Here is a 16,966-nt window from a genome sequence, read left to right on the forward strand (position 1 = left end):
GGAAAGTTGTCACTGCCTGAGAGATTCTTTATAGTCAGATTTCTTGCTGCAAACTTCCAAATATAAAGAGTGGCCCAGGGAAAGCAAATGGAAATATCGTGTCACTGCCATATGTCATGCTGTTCTGAATTAATGTCAATAGTGAAAAATGAAATACTGATTCACTTCTCCCAACAATGTTCTTATGTACTCCTTGCACCTCCCCAAACCTAAAACTCCTGAGATGGTTTATTTCTCCAGAGATTGCCTAAGGAATTTGAGGAATCTTTTTCTTTCTTATGGAAGAATTTGTTCATGCTCAGAATAGAGAAAAGACTAGGAAGAGAGCCAGAAAAAGCAGAAAATATGTAAGCTGTCTCATCTAACTTGACTGAAGAACCACAGTTGGAGCAATAAAATGACCCATTGCATCTCTCCCTTCTGGAAGGATTCACTCTTTGATATCACCAGGTCTTTTTTTCTCCTGCATGTGAAGTTCCGCTTCATCTACATGAGCTGCCCCAAGGGTATCTCCACAGAGCAGAAATCCTCTGAGAAGCCTAAAGATATGTAGGGTAAGAGGAGCCACAGGAATGAAGATTTAAGAACAAAACAGAGGAATAAAAGGAAATAATAGGAGCTGGTTCCCTATCTAGACCTGAATGTTCAGATTATTTAAAATGTTTGCTTTAAGGCTAGTCTGGGGTGGGCAAAATAGATGATGGCCACACAACTTGTTTAAGAAGCAAATAAAAAACATGAAAGCCATACTACTTGTTTACAAAGCAAATGAAAAAAAAAACAGTTCTGAAGAATAAATGAAAAAAATAGGAAGATGAATCATATAGTTTTTAAAGAGCAGTGCTTACCTGAAAAATATCTTTCCTTTTCAAACTTAAGGTGTACAGCCTTATTTTCTTACCAGTGCACTGATATTTATGATACGGGTATTCTAGGTCCTGAAGTACAATTGATTTAGGAATTTTGTTTGTCTTGTAAGTGTTCTAAGTGCATTGCACATGTGCACACACACACACACACTATATATATACATATATAAAACCTTAGACTCCAGATTGTTAGGTGAGAAAGATTTTAACCTGCCCCTAAGTGAAGCTTAAAAAGAAAGACTCGGGCTTCCCTGGTGGCGCAGTGGTTGGGAGTCTGCCTGCCAATGCAGGGGACACGGGTTCGAGCCCTGGTCTGGGAAGATCCCACATGCGGTGGAGCAACTGGGCCCGTGAGCCACAACGACTGAGCCTGCGCTGTCTGGAGCCTGTGCTCCGCAACGAGAGAGGCCGCGATAGTGAGAGGCCCGCGCACCGCGATGAAGAGTGGCCCCCGCTCGCCGCAACTGGAGAAAGCCCTCGCACAGAAACGAAGACCCAACACAGCCAAAAATAAATAAATAAATAAAATTAAAAAAAAAAAAAAGACTCAAGAGAATGCCTATATGGCACCAACCATACAAATGGGAATTCCAACCAAATATTAGCATTTTATTTCTTTGTGCAAATATCTTGTGTTAGACTGCAGCACTTGCATAATGGCCTTGAAGTCCAGCTTTCTCCAATATGTTTACACAATTGTGTACACTGTCCTAGTGGTGCAGAAGATAAAGGGCACTAAGAAACGGTGTAACGAAAAGGGCTTCCTTCTTGGCTCCCCACAGCCACCAGTATGAAAGGACATGAAAAGGCAACAAGCTTTTTCTAAGCCATGAAAGCCTTTTGAGGGGAGGGAAAAAAGTGGACTACAGGTTTAAACCTAGCAATGACTATGGTTTGAACCTTGTTTAAAATGCCCGCAGGTCTTCTGGTGATTTGTGAGCCCCTGGGTTTCTGGAAGGTGGTAGGGTACTGGATGGCGGGTTGGTTCAAGTCTTCAAAAGCTGTTACATTTCCATTTCTATTTTGTGTCAGTTAATAAACAATTACATGTGTTTTATACATACAGATACATAAATATATGTGTGTGTGTGTGTGTGTGTGTTTTACTTCAAAATGAAATGATTTGAGACCTTTCAAGTATGCAAAGACAAGGCATGAGGGGAGGTGGATGGAGAGCATTTGATGGTATTCACCACCTCAGTTTTTCAGCTGGCTTATCTCACTGTTGACCATTACTAGCAACCAGGATGTTTTTTAACCATTTGGCAGTTTCCTATTACTTTCATTATTCTCCATGTATTGTTTAATTTTTACCTTTTATATCTGTTGCTTTAAAGGCAAGAAGCAAAAAGACCATGGATATTTGAAAACAAGCTAGTAAGCAGTCTTAAAATGATAATAATTCTAAAAATTCACCTCAAGATACTGTGCACCAGATTCTTAAGCTATATTTGCCTGATCAAAATTCTTTTCTTTTTTCTTTTTTTGGCCGTGCTGCGTGACTTATGGGATCTTAGTTCCCCCACCAGGGATTGAAGCCGGGCCCCGGCAGTGGTAGCGCCAAGTCCTAACCACTGGACCGCCAGGGAATTCCCAAAATTCTTGTGTCACATATCAAGATGTCTCTTGTACATGAAAAATCAGTAAAAAGAAAATATGGTGGCCATTTAATCTAAATTAGCTTTTTAACAACTAGGGATAAAGACAACCTGTTGTTTGAGGAAAAAAAACAAAAAACTACCTGCAAAACTTAGTCTGATACCTCTTATTTATAAGTATACAAAATTCTAAGAATAAGCTAATTGATTATTTTACATGCAAACCAAATATTAGGTCATGAAAATAGTTTTTGTGTCTTTTGAGGTGATAAGATACAGTTAAATGTCAGTCTTTCTTTTAATATATATTCTCTCCCCAAACTAGACACAAGATCAAAATTATTCTTAAACTTGTTTATCAAGAAATCTGCTTTCTCCTACACAAAGTAAGTTAAATAGCATGTGTTTACAGTCAGATTGAAAAAGTAAAAATTTATCATATGTAATAAATACGTATGAATAATATTAAAGACCATTTTAAAATGAACTTCATAATAAATCTTTAATAATATGATGATCTATAATAAAATGTTTTACTGAAATTTTCTTCTTTATCATGCCACAGCAAAACTTCTAGACAATTAAGGGAGTTTGCAAGATTATGTGTTCTGGTGAAAGGGATTTGGCATCAAAACTGGGGAAGTATTAGACCATGGGGATAATCTCTGTAATCAGTCACCTGAACCATTCTCAAAAGATTTGTAAGAGTTGGGACTTCCCTGGTGTCTGCCTGCCAATGCAGGGGACAGGGGTTCGAGACCTGGTCCGGAAAGATCCCACATGCCGCGGAGCAACTAAGCTCATGCGTCACAGCTACTGAGCTGTGCTCTAGAGCCCATGAGCCACAACTACTGAGCCCATGTGCCACAACTACTGAAGCCCCCATGCCTAGAGCCCGTGCTCCGAAACAAAAGAAGCATGTGTACCGCAACGAAGAGTAGCCACCGCTCGCCACAACTAGAGAAAGCCCACATGCAGCAACGAAGACCCAACGCAGCCATAAATAAATAAAGAAATAAAGATTTGTAAGAGTAAAAATGTGTTGGGCTTCCCTGGTGGCGCAGTGGTTGAGAGTCTGCCTGCCGATGCAGGGGACACGGGTTCGAGCCCTGGTCTGGGAGGATCCCACATGCCGCGGAGCAGCTGGGCCCGTGAGCCACAATTACTGAACCTGCGCGTCTGGAGCCTGTGCTCCGCAACAAGAGAGGCCGCGATGGTGAGAGGCCCGCGCACCGCGATGAGGAGTGGCCCCCGCTTGCCACAACTAGAGAAAGCCCTCTCACAGAAACGAAGACACAACACAGCCAAAAGTAAATAAATAAATAAATAAAAATTTTAAAAAAGAGTAAAGGGCTTCCCTGGTGGCGCAGTGGTTGAGAATCTGCCTGCCAATGCAGGGGACACGGGTTCGAGCCCTGGTCTGGGAAGATCCCACATGCCGCGGAGCAACTAGGCCCGTGAGCCACAATTACTGAGCCTGCGCGTCTGGAGCCTGTGCTCCGCAACAAGAGAGGCCGCGATGGTGAGAGGCCCGCGCACCGCGATGAAGAGTGGTCCCCACTTGCCGCAACTAGAGAAAGCCCTCGCACAGAAACGAAGACTCAACACAGCCATAAATAAATAAATAAATAAATAAATAAAAGACCGTGAATTTCTAAAAAAAAAAAAGAAAAGAGTAAAAATGTGCATTATTAGCAAAATAAATCTTACTTCTTACTGTTCCTGAGGAATTATTCTCCAGTTTGACTAAGTAGGAAAGAAAATTTATATTTCTCCCTATTTAATCTATTTTAAGATGCACATTCTCTGTTAAATCAGGATGCGTCTTAAAATCAGTAGCATCTTACAGTAGCCGTCAGCCATACTTCAGTTATGACTGTAGTTACCATTGTACATGTGTGGACATCCAACATGGCAGCATCAAAACTTGCAGAATGGGTGTCAGTAACTTGGAAGACAGGAGACCTCTTTTTTTTTTTTTTCTTTTTAACCCCTAGGAACCAAATGGTTGTGGAGAAGGCGTGAATCAGACATGTTTAGCAACATTCTTTAAGCTGGAGTCAAAAGTGGGCTAACACGTAACTGCAAGGTCAGCTTAGGAGCCCCAGCACCAATGACTCTTGGTTGTTTTATGGATTATTTTACGAAATGCTGTATCATCAAACTCCTGACGATACCGTCAAAGGACGATACCATGGATAAACACAGACATCAAAGAGTCCGAGTCAAATGCTGAATGTCAAAAAGTTTGATGAGTGGCTAAACCAATTTCTTCCACTTAATATTCCTTTTTTTTTTGGATGTACAAGTATGATATATGGTGAAATAATCTGTCTAATTAAATTTGTAACAGCGCTTTCAATGAATATGAAAGAAACATTCTGATCATCACAGTTTAACTTGTGGGGTTGTTTTTTTTTTGTTTCTTAAAAGTACATACAATAATGATGCTTCTTACAATGGTAGCATCTTAGTTTCAGTGAAAGAGGGTATTCAGTTTGGAGATTCAGTACTTTCCCCTCCTCTCATAAAATAGATTGTTAATGAGCTTGAATGAACTCAAATATTTGCTTTCTATACTGTGTTCCTAAATGCCCATTGTGTCCCATTTTAACAAAAAGCTGCAGGCTGTTTTTATTTTTGTTTAACATAGGGACTTTTTCTGCCAAGACTTTTCATAGTATGTGGCCCCTATCTAATTGTCCTCAAAGTATTTCTTGGGAGGTGAAATGCTAGTAGTTCAGTTTTGCATGTATGGGTTCCTTGAAAGTATTGGGTTGACTCTTATTTCTTTGTTAGGGGTGCAGGCTGCATCTTTATTGAAATGTTCCAGGGTCAACCCTTGTTTCCTGGGGTTTCCAACATCCTTGAACAGCTGGAGAAGATCTGGGAGGTAAGAGAAGAATTCCTCTTAGGAAGAAAAAAATATATGCATTACAAACTTTGAACCAAATTTTCCTTAGAGACAAACGAAGCAGTCCATCTGCTTTGAGAGAGTGAGCCGTATTTTAAGGGTTGTGGAAACTGTGGTATTTGCCAGCGGCATAAGCACCTTGGGAACGAGTGGTCAGGAACTCCCCGTTGTCCCGTGGCAGCCCATGAATCCACTTGCTCCCGGTGATTATTGTCTCAACCTCCCAGGGCAATTTCTGCCATTACTAATTAAACACAACCCTGCCCTGCCACTCCCAGCTCTAAGTCTACCATATATTTGGCCCCGGATCTTTGTCAACTGAAGACAAGGCACTGAATTTTCATAGACCCCTGATAAAACAAAGGCTTCCCGTGTTAGTGTGAGAGAAGTATGCTGTGTATCATGCTTCTCCAAAACCAGATTCCTAAGGTAACAGGGTGCTTTTGTGTGTGGGCTTCCATTTCTTTATTCATTATTTATCCCTCCCTCATTTGCACCATTATGTACTTCATTTTTATGTCCCTGGTAGCTTATATGCCATGTACTATAGTCATTTATATATTGCTGTCTTTTTTTTGATGATTTTTAAATTGTGGTTAAATATATATAGCATAAAATTTACCATTCTAACCATTTTTAAGAGTACAGTTCATAGCATTAAATGTATTCACATTGCCGTGCAACCATCACCACCATCCATTTCCAAAACTTTTTCATCATCCCAAAAAGAAGCTCTGCATCCACTCAACCAGCTCCCCATATTCCCTGCCCCCAGCCCCTGGTAACCGCTCATCGACCTTCTGTCTCCATGAATTTGCCCATTCTAGGTTTTCATATAAGTAGAATCTTAACAGGATTTGTCCTTTGTGTTTGGCTTATTTCACTTAGTGTAATGTTTTCAAGATCCATCCATATTGTAGCATGTGTCAAGTGCTTTAAACCAGGGTGGGGGGAGGGTATCGCTTGTATCCTGGATTCTGCTCCCTTTCAAGTTTGCTTGCTTCAAGCAGGCATCTAGAGCATACTTGCTAACAGCTTCCCAATCAGGTATCTTGGGAAATATTGCAGAGTGCGATTTTTGTGTGCAGGTGAGGAAACTTGGCTTTTCTCAAACTTCTTTATGATTTTGATTCAGTGGCCCCAAATATTTTGCCTTTCCAGGAATGGTATAAAAGCTTCATTTTCGAATTGTGTCTCCACTGTGGAGTCCTTCATTTATTTAAAAAAGAAAGCTGAGTTTATCTTTAATACACACATGAAGGTGAGGAAAATCCTCAGGGAACATTTAGGAAAAGGGAAGAGTTAGTTGCTAGTGTCTGGAGGGTCAATGGCTCACCTTTACGAAGATATTCTGTGCAAACCAGTCTAGTGCTACAGATTCATGACCCAGAAAACATTGTGCTTTGTGAATGTCAAAATAAAATAAAATGTCCTTTGTGAAATTAAGACATTTTATAGAGATTAATCACTGCCATTAAGCTTTCTTTTGGAAACATTGGGGATATTATGGAGGAACATAGGAAAAATTGAGACGCATTCACAAACTAAAAATAAAAACATTTTTCAAGCCAAAAGTTTTTTTTTTTCTCAAAACTCCCCTGCAAGACCAAGAACTGCTACCTTCAAAAAGTATCACTAGATGATATCATCATCTAAACTGGAGGCAGCCTAATGTAATTAATGGCTTTAGAGTCGAAGACCAGCATTTGAATTCTAGCCACTTTTTAGCGAGACGAACGTGTGCAAATTATGTAGTCCCTCTGAACTTCAGTCTCCTCGTTTGTTAAATGGGGCTAGCGATAATTACTTTCTAAACTTGCTGTGAGAATGTCATAAGATCAAATGCATAACAAGCCCCATGTGCCATAAGTGCTCGATAAATGTTTGCTGTCTTTCTCTCTCATAGAAATTATTTTCATAGAGATGTTTCAATGACCAAACTGTTAACAGGCATTTCCTAATATTTCACCTAATTGTTCTGTTCTCCCACTTAATATTACTTCTTGTCCACATTAGAGGAAGCTCAGCTAGCACTGCCTAGACCAGACCCTGCAGTGATCTTTTACACATTTGGAAAGTTTTTCCTAGCCATTAAATCAGGACACAATATTTATTGGACACTCATTATCTTATAAGATGTTACAAGGCATGGAAAAATGGAAAGAATAGGAAAAATGCATGATCTATGCTTTCACCTGTTGTTCAGTCTAGGTGGGGTGATGGGTGTAATATAAGTAAATATATGTAAAACAAACATAAACTATGTATAGATACAAAAAGATGTATGTATATATAGATAGTTAATAAAAATTATAATACTGAGATAAGGTATGCTGTTAGGATATTTGAAGAGTTATATATAAACTGATTTTTTTACATTACTTCCTATTTTTAAATGATTGTGTTCTTAAAAGCAATCATTTTACAGTTCTTTGCATTTAGCATAGCACTTAGAAATCATAGAACAGAAAGAATGAGTTAGACGTTTCCCAGGACCTGATGGCTCTCTAGTTATTGGTTCAAGTTTCCGGGACTGGTCTTGGTGGCTGACACTGGCCATCTGAAGATGTTTTAGGTAATTCAGTAAGTGAAAATTTTGGACTTGTATCTGGACATAAAGTACCAAAGCATGAGTGATGCAGCCAAAACAAATGTGTCTTAACAAATGAGTCCAACAGGTCCTGCCCAGGAAGCCATGTTCACGTCTACCATTATTCTTATCACACTGCAATAAATCAGAAGGACTTTATTTTGACATTTATGACAACTCATTACAAATATAAAACAAGTAAACACACTAGAAATAACACTGGCTTGGTGTTAGTAGACATGAGTTCTGAACCCAGCCCTAACTTCAAGTTAGGTGGTAACGCAAGTCTCATAATTTATCTCCCTGGGTCTCTAGCATCTTAAAGTATATTTGATTTTCTGACTCCATGAACTTGTGACCTCTTTGAACAAAGTGTTAAGAGAATATTGTAGCTTCTATCATTTTTAATCATAATATTCTTCTCTGTTTATTGTCCCCTCCCCACAAGCCCCATGGTTATTTCTCAGGTTTATTGACTTGTATAGCTCATTGTTGATTTTCAATCTGTGCTGATCAGGAGATAGTTCCATATTGCTTAGTTCTCCTTTATGGGCACCAAGAGGTCAGATTCATTACATCTCTTTTCCCCCCTGGTTCTGTCCAAGCAGGTAGAGGCCACAGTTTTGTTACCACATCTGTAGTTCCGTGCTCTGAGGACAAAGAGAGAACCACATTCAGCGGTGTGTTATCTCTTACACTACTACATCCCAAGCAGCTTGGAAATTCAAACATTACAAATGGCTCCTGAGTTGTGTTTTACTAAAGGTGGTCTATTTCGGGTTCTATGATACTTGATGTAGGAATTGCTTCTTTGAAAACAATGGTCTAGTCTACATCTCCCAACCTCTAATCACAACTTTTCTTTACATTTATTCTGAGATCTCACACTTAGGAATAAAGGCATAATAATAAGTCCTGAATTTTTATTTTTTTATTTTACCATCTTTCTGAAATGCCTCCGTGTGTGTGTGTGTGTGTGTTTACATCTGAATGGCTGTCATCGATTTTTAATCAATTTTTTAGAAATCTAATTCTTTCAATAAGTATTTTTAGCAAATAATACCAGATGTGGTTCTAAAATCAGAATAAAATAAACGATGCAGACTTTAAAGCCATTAATCAAAATGCCTTCAGTTTCCATTCCAACAAAGGCAGAAAACAGCCCTTGCAGCCCACTGTGGTTTCAAACACAGCACTCACTAGCTGCCTTTTAAGAGCCTTCAGGGAGGGAGTAAATCAACAATTTTTGGTTTTCAGTTTCCCAGTCAGTGAAGCGGAGATTTAGTAATTTTCTCAAGTGAAAATGAATTCAGTAACTTTCAAATAAAAACTGAGCATCAAATTTCCAAATAAAGGATATTGAATTTTTGTTTAAACTTTTAAAATCTCAGGCTTAAAGCTTTTGGCACAATATTCCAAAATTGTTGGTACCCATTTTGCTGGCTTTAATTACACAATAATACAAGGTAACCAACAATTCTGGTAACGTTCACCTTAGTGAAAATATGGATATGGTCGTTATTTATTTCCTTTATCGCTTTCTCTTCATTATCTTTACTTTCTTTCATTGTGCTTTGCCAGGCAACAGAAGACGTAGGGGTACATGTGAATCATCCCACCCACTTGTTTACATGCACATCTGTGCAAATACATAAGATGGTAGGTTAACAAAGAAGAATTAGCTTCCCATCCTCTGGCCCTCTCCCACAAAAGAAGAATTAGTCCAGTTGGTTTTTCAAAATGGATTCCAGGATTCTTAGTGTTTCCTCCGGCTCAGGGTGGCTGCTAGGAAAAGCCTGTAATCCTCTCAGTAGCTTTTCAGTTTGTTTAGGGAATAGATCAAAGAAAGAAGCTTCTACTGGGTGGCTTAATTTTTTTATTATGTGAGGGAAAATGGTGCTTCAGTGTCTTTTGTTTGAGGACAAGCTTAACGGACACCACAAAGTGTACTTCTCGGCTAGAGTCCTAGTCAGCAAGCTGGTAAATATTAAGAGCCTTCTGGATTCCTCATTGATTATTATCAGCCATTGTTGGGCAATTGACTTCCTGCCATAACAATTGGGCCAGCATCTGTATCCAGCATTTTACAAACGGATTCACTAGGCTTTTTCTATGAGAGATGCTTCTATAAAGACTTGTACTGAGATATGCTTCTAAGAAGAGTTATATTGTAGTGGTGTATGAAAACTACTAGTGTTTTATTAATATTTCACAAAAACAATATTATTCTGGCTCCTAGATATAACTGACATTGGGCTTTTATGATTATCTTAAAAGAATGGTAAGATTTTGCCTACAAGGGAACTCACAGTAACAGCGCCATCTAAAATCTGAAGTGTTTGTCTTTATACTCCAAAAGACTTTTCATAGTAATTAAAAACTAAAGCTTCAATTTGGTAATCCAAAGCACAAGTGAGCTCTTTTTCAAGTGATGTTGTTAATATTACTATCCACCAGTTAAAAACCAAATACCATATTCCAAGCTGCTGGGCCACAGGGAAAACAAGCAGATGAGATGAATTTGGTAGAAAAGACTAGAGTTAGGTTTGGGATCATTTTTAGCCAACATTCCACCGCTTAAAGGTCAGCAATCTGAATCCTTTTTAATTTGAGCACATCGGGGAACAGCTGAATGCCCATGCTGAGGCATAATTTAAACTGTCAAGTGTCTCCTGTTGAGACATATATATATAAATACAGTCATCTGATGTAAGGAAAAGGGACACTTTACCACTCCTGCCTTTTTATATTCCTAACTCCCAATGCAGCATCCTAATGTATGGTGATCATGCAGTACAGCAGACATACCTCGTTTTATTGTGCTTCACTTTATAGCACTTTGCAGACATTGCTTTTTTTTTTTTTTTTTAACAAATTGAAGGTTTGTGGCAACCCTGCGCTGTCAGATGATGGTTAGCACTTTTTAGTGAGGAAACATTTTTAAATTAAGGTATGTACATTGTTTTTTTAAATTAAGGTATGTGCATTGCTCTGTTACACACTTAATAGACCATATTATAGTGTAAACATAACTTTTATATGCACCAGGAAACCGAAAATTTGTGTGACTCACTTTACTACAATATTAGCTTTATTGTAGTACCAAACCCATAATATCTCCGAGGTATGTCTGTAGATATTTGGGGATGAGAATATGACTTTAAGCAAGGTTATATGATCTGTATTAGTCAGAGTTCTCCAGAGAAACAGAACCAATAGGAGATATGTATGTATTGTGTGTGTGTGTGTGTGTGTGTGTGTGTGTGTGTGTGTGTGTATATATCTCTTGTGATTTATTATGGGAATTGGCTCATGTGATTTCATGGAGGCTGAGATATGTCCTCTGCAAGCTGGAGAACCAGGAAAGCTGGTGGTATAATTCAGTCTAAGGGGACCACTGGTTTAAGTCCCAGAATCTGAAGGCCAGAGAACTAGGAGCTCCAATGTCCAAAGGCAAGAGAAGACGATGTCCCAGCTCAAGAAGAAAGAGAGAAAATTTGCCCTTCCTCCACCTTTTTGTTCTATTCAGGTCCTCTACCAATTGGATGATGCCACCCAGATTGGTGAGGGCCAATCTCTTTATTCAGTCTACTGATTTAAATACTAATCTCTTCCAGAAACACCCTCACAGACACCCCAGACATAATGTTTTACCGGCTATCTCGGGCATCCTTTAGCCCAGTCATGTTGACACATAGGACCGTAGAAATACACTGCAGTTTTGCCCATGAAACTGCAAATGCTGGAAACACTAAAGTTTCTTTCTTTTACACATCAGCTGGCATAATGTGACATACATTCATTTCTTCCCTCTTCCTCCCTGATGTGTCCTTCATGTCTCCATACCTGCTCCATCCACCTCATCTCCCCCTCATCTTTCTTTGTCTTTCTTTGGCTTTATATAGGTGCTGGGCGTCCCTACGGAGGATAACTGGCCTGGAGTTTCCAAGCTACCTAACTACAATCCAGGTAACATTGACTTGAGCTTCCGAAAGCTCTGAGAATTAGCAGTGTGCGAGCACTGGCCACACAAACAGGGTGTCCTTCTTTAATTGTTAACAGTGTAGATAGCTCTAGACAGATTTTTAGACTCATATTCCCTGACTAATCTTTTTACGAGGAGGACATCATTGAAATAGTAGTTGAGGTTAGATCAGTTCTCCAACTCTGTAAAACACAAGTAACAAGCTGAATAACAATCTGGAATGACTGTTACTGTGGATTCCACAACCATTTCCAAATACCCAATGGCTTAAAAGGACAACTCAAAAGATGGTCTCATTTTTGAGCCCAGTGACTATCATTGAGTTTATTAGCTAGGTTATTGTATCTCATAAAGTATAAAAAGAAAGCTGATACAATAGTGGGGAAGTAGAGGCTCACTGGGCCTAGGACAGGCCAGGTAACATGTCTCTAGATTGTATCAGAGTTCATCCATTGTCTCCAAACGTAACACTTGGTCATTTTCTGTCACACATTTTGTCCTCCAATACTGGCTCCTGGGGGTGGAAGTGTTGCCATGGGGGATGTCTTTGAGGAATGGTCCCAAGGACATGCCAGAGAGGTCAGATTACCCAGTTGTCACTTTAAGGATGTTGAGACAGAAGAGAGGAGACAAGCAATGAGCTATAAGATGAAGGACCATATCAGAGGCTGAGAAGCAAGTAATGGCCATACCAGAGCTGGACTCTTGCAGAAAGGATTAAAGGGGAGGTAAATATGTACAAATTAGGGAGAATGTGGCCCAAGTCTGATTTTCCAGTCTCTATATTATTCCATTGTCCCGTAACTAAAAATGGAATTTCCCCAAATTGTTGTCATTACTAACTTTGGTATGAGGTTATCCTGGAAGGGTTTTATGAGAGCAAGAAATTGTAAGGAGATTTCAAAGACACTTAAAATGGAAAACAAAAGACATAGGAGGATGGGAATTTTTTACTTTTTTCTCCAGCATCTAATAGTTTTGCTCAAACAGCTTTACATAGGGTTCAGGCATCTTGAACTGACCAGGATTGTGGAAAACCTACACCAGCTAAAGACCAACTGTAAAGTCATTTCAGCTGCTTTGTGAATGACCTGTATGCATTGCTAAATGGTGTTCGGATCATTTCCAAATAGTTTATCATTTCTAATGATTTTGCTTGAGTTTACTACTTGAGAAAAATGCCACCCTCTCGCCGCAGGGCTTGGAATAACGCCTTTTCCCTTTCACTCTCTGAGTGAAATGGGACCCCTCAGCTTCCTAACATGGATGCAAGCAGAAGTTTAGGGTCACAGATGGGTTGTAGAAAACAATTTGAATGATCTCAATACAAAGCTGCCATGGTGAGCATATGCTGTTCCCCCAAACCTGAAATGTTTGGGTTTCAGGTTGATTCAGGCAATAAACAGTGATCCTTGATGAGAACAATAATGATAGAAACTTGTCCAAAATGCTTCCCTGCCAGATTCTGTACTAAATAAGATAACTGGGTTCCAATAAAACATCGAGAAATATGTTGCATTTTTTATTTTGCTGTCATTTCAAAGTAATATGCAATTTTTTATTTATGAAGAGAATTCTCCAGCCCCAACATCAATAGGGTTCATACTTTGCATTGTTTTTCTAGTAAGGATTCAATTTAATTCAAATAAGTCAAAAATTTCTGAGCACCTACTATCTGCCAGGCACTGTGTAACGTGCTGGGTCTGCATAGATGAATTCGGCACATTCATGGATCTCTAAGAGGTTGGGTTTGTATTCATTCATCCACACTCTTTCACCAGCTCTCCTTATGGGGGGGGGGTGCTCATTTGTGAGCCCCACTTCCATGGGCTTGGGCAGTGTATAGCTGTGGGCCAGGCTAGGATTACGAAGGGAAGGGCGTTGTAACCTTAGTCAGAGCCAAGATGTCTCAACTTTTACTTGTAAATCTTAAAAGTCCAGCATATCTTGGGCATGGGGTCAGTACTATTGATAACTCAATCGCAAGGACTATGTTTTAAAACAGCCACCCACATCCGTGTTCCAGGAACATCCCCTTATATGAATTAAGAAGTCCCTTTGAGCAGCCTCCCACCCACCCCCACCCCTGAGCTATTGCTGCTGCTTCCAGGGACTTGAGCTCCAGTGATTAAGGGACCAGAAGAGGGGACGGGAGCCAGTAAAATGTCACAGAGGAGAACTGTTAACGCCATTCTTGATGAGATTTTCATTCCTCTCCTTTTCACTCTTAGAGCCCCCAAACTTTGAATTCAGCTGCACAACAACTTTGAGGGAGCTGGAGAGCTCAGAACTTAGGGAACCATCCAGTGGCCATCTGTGCCCACGCTGCCCTTACCAGGTCTTGTCTCGACTATGTATGAACAACACAGTTTCTGTTTGTACATGTTTTAAAAAAACACCTGGTGCTGACCCCGCTGGACAGGTTCCTCTGACCAGTTACCTGTTTTCTTGGGGCGCTGATGAGCAGGGCTGTAAGTTTTCTCGCCATCAATTCAGACTCTTGTGCCTGATTAAATCTGGGTGAAGGAAGAAAGGTATATAATTTTAGACACTGGTCTTTCTTTCTTTCTTTCTTTCTTTCTTTCCTTCTTTCTTTCTTTCTTCCCTTCCTTCCTTCCTTCCTTCCTTCCTTCCTTCCTTCTTTCCTTCCTTCCTTCCTTATCTCCCCCAGCCCCACCCCCTGCTTTAAGCAAGCTGGCTGAGAACTCTTGTGTCTTCCACTTCAAAGGGCCAGTTGTCTTATTTTGATGTGGGCAGATTGAGAAGTAGGCTTTGAAAAGTAGGCTTTTTTTTGTTTAATCTTTTCTCCTGGGATAGCTTTCAGAGCAATATATCCAAGTGTCAGTGAGGGGGTTCTGACGAGCACGGACTCCCACACTCTCAGCAGGATCATTCTCTAACAGAAATATAAAAGTGAAATATTAAAAACCCTGGAACGTGAGCTCCATCTGTAGAGTAGCCAGTGTCTTGCCTTGCTTGCACCATGGGAAAAAAAGATCTCCTTGAAACAAGAGGGAAGAGAAAAAAAGTGCTTTGAGTAAGAGGTTTACAGGTTTAGTAGAGCATAGTAACATCCCCTCAAAGAAGTGGGTGTTGCTCTGTGACCCCCCAAAACGCTCCTCCTTTGACTCAGCCGCCAGAACACTCACCCTCCCCGGCAACACACCCCCTTTTCACATGCTAACTGAGGCGCCTGTGATTGGCTGAACAATAAACTGGTCACACTTGCTAAAGGCCTGCCATCTTGCACACAATTAGCCAAGACACATTCATCAAACTGGCGGAACAGGGTCTGTGCTGGCCTCCTGCAGCGGGGGAGGGGAGCAGTTCGGTGATCCTTAGTGAGAGTCCACAAGAAGCAATAATAAAGAAGGCATGCTGGAGGGGATTCTACTATCGGAAAGTCTAAAAAGGTTAAAGCCCCAACTGATGCCATATCTGGGGTGCACTCTGTCTGTGACACAGAGGATCCCAGAAGCTTAGAGCAAACTGGATATTGGTCTTGACTGAAATCTGCCGATACATGACAGTAGTGTGAATTTAAAGGGTGGACCCCTATAGACATTTTTACAAAGCTCTCTCAGCCCTCTTGGCTTCCCCTCCCGCTCCCAAGAAAATGCACTCAGGAGTCCCTCCCCTTTTTAGCCTCAAGCACTTCGGGCCCAACTGGAACCAATAAGAATAAAGTATGTAAAAAGTAGAGAACCATTTAGGATGAATTAAGAGAAAGTATTGACTGGCAAGGTATTGGTCCTAAACTAAATATTTGGAGGACATTAAAAAGAGTTAATTTTGAGAGGGGGAAAAACAAAGTTAACATTTGCACCTTCAGTGGTAATATCTTCTGACTTTTCCAAATTCCCTTTAAATAGCTCTCCCAATGGCAATATAGACCCAATAAGATCATACCTTAAAGACCAGTTTGCTACAGACCGGTGTAAGGCTTTTAAGAGAACCAACTAAATATTTAGACATTTCTCAGCTAAAGTAAACAGAGGCCTTACCCCTCTGGAGGTTGTCCAGGCACCATCTCATTAGATGCAAAGATCCTGTGATAAAGAAAAACTTTTTTTTCTGCCCACATGATTGCAGCCCAGTTGTGGTTTTTTAATGTGTCATTGATTGTTTCATCCAACTCCTTTTGCTCCACTGAAAGGGTCTGTCGTGGCTCTGTTTGCTTCCTTAAACACGGTTTTTGAAAGCACTCATGCTGTGTGAGCTCAAATCCTAGCATTAATGTACTGCTGGGTTCATTTCACCACACTCAAAAGCGCCTAGTTTAAATCCCTCTCAATTCCATTTGAGGCACCAGAAGACTTTATCCTTCTCCACTAATGGTCCCAAGTTTACATCTAGATACTGGGGGTCAAGGACAGGAGAGGATTTAGAAATAACAGTGCATGACATTAGTCAATGCATTTGCCAAATTGGCAATTAGTTCCTGATGTGAGTGCAAAGCATTTTATTCCCGTCTCTTTGATGCCTGTTCCCGTTGAGAAGGGAATAGAGTCCACCGAGGCCTTCAAACTCTTAAAGAAATATCTGCTGAAAATCATGCCTGATGTGTGACATGAGCTCAGCTGCAGGGAAGCATCCGGGATTATCCTGGTCCTTTCAGCCCCAGGACAGAACACTGCACATGGAAAGATTTTCCACTGGAGGAACTTGGTAGAAATCAAAAGGCAGGAAAGCAGTACTAAAAGCCCTGCAGCGACCCAGATTCAGATGTCCTATAAACGATAGGCAAATGGATCCTGCTGACACCTAGTTATTTTCAGTACGCCTGCTTTTTCAACTTTTGACCACCAGGTGGAAGCAAGAAATAATGGGGGCGGAATACTGGCATCATACAGGCTCACAATACAGCAATCTAGCCTTACCCTGGGAACGTTTTATTTTGACCTGAAATCCAGTGTGAGAGCTTCGCTTCATCTGTCATCATTATAGGACAGATGATAATTAAAAATCTAAAATGATCCTTGTCTATGTTGGGATTACATAGAGCTACCA

At 40.3% G+C, this 16,966-nt stretch overlaps 1 protein-coding gene across 1 annotated transcript in view; it reads left to right on the plus strand.

Moving 5' to 3' along the window:
- Nucleotides 1-16,966, plus strand: part of CDK15 (cyclin dependent kinase 15) — an 88,532-nt gene that overhangs the window by 41,944 nt on the left and 29,622 nt on the right. Inside the window, exons 9-10 of the mRNA XM_007190536.2 lie at nt 5,267-5,360; nt 11,877-11,940. Of these exons, the coding sequence (XP_007190598.2) occupies nt 5,267-5,360; nt 11,877-11,940 (158 nt within the window). The remainder of the gene's footprint in view (nt 1-5,266; nt 5,361-11,876; nt 11,941-16,966) is intronic.

The sequence above is a fragment of the Balaenoptera acutorostrata genome, chromosome 8, assembly GCF_949987535.1.
Source record: "Balaenoptera acutorostrata chromosome 8, mBalAcu1.1, whole genome shotgun sequence".
Lineage (NCBI taxonomy): Eukaryota > Metazoa > Chordata > Mammalia > Artiodactyla > Balaenopteridae > Balaenoptera > Balaenoptera acutorostrata.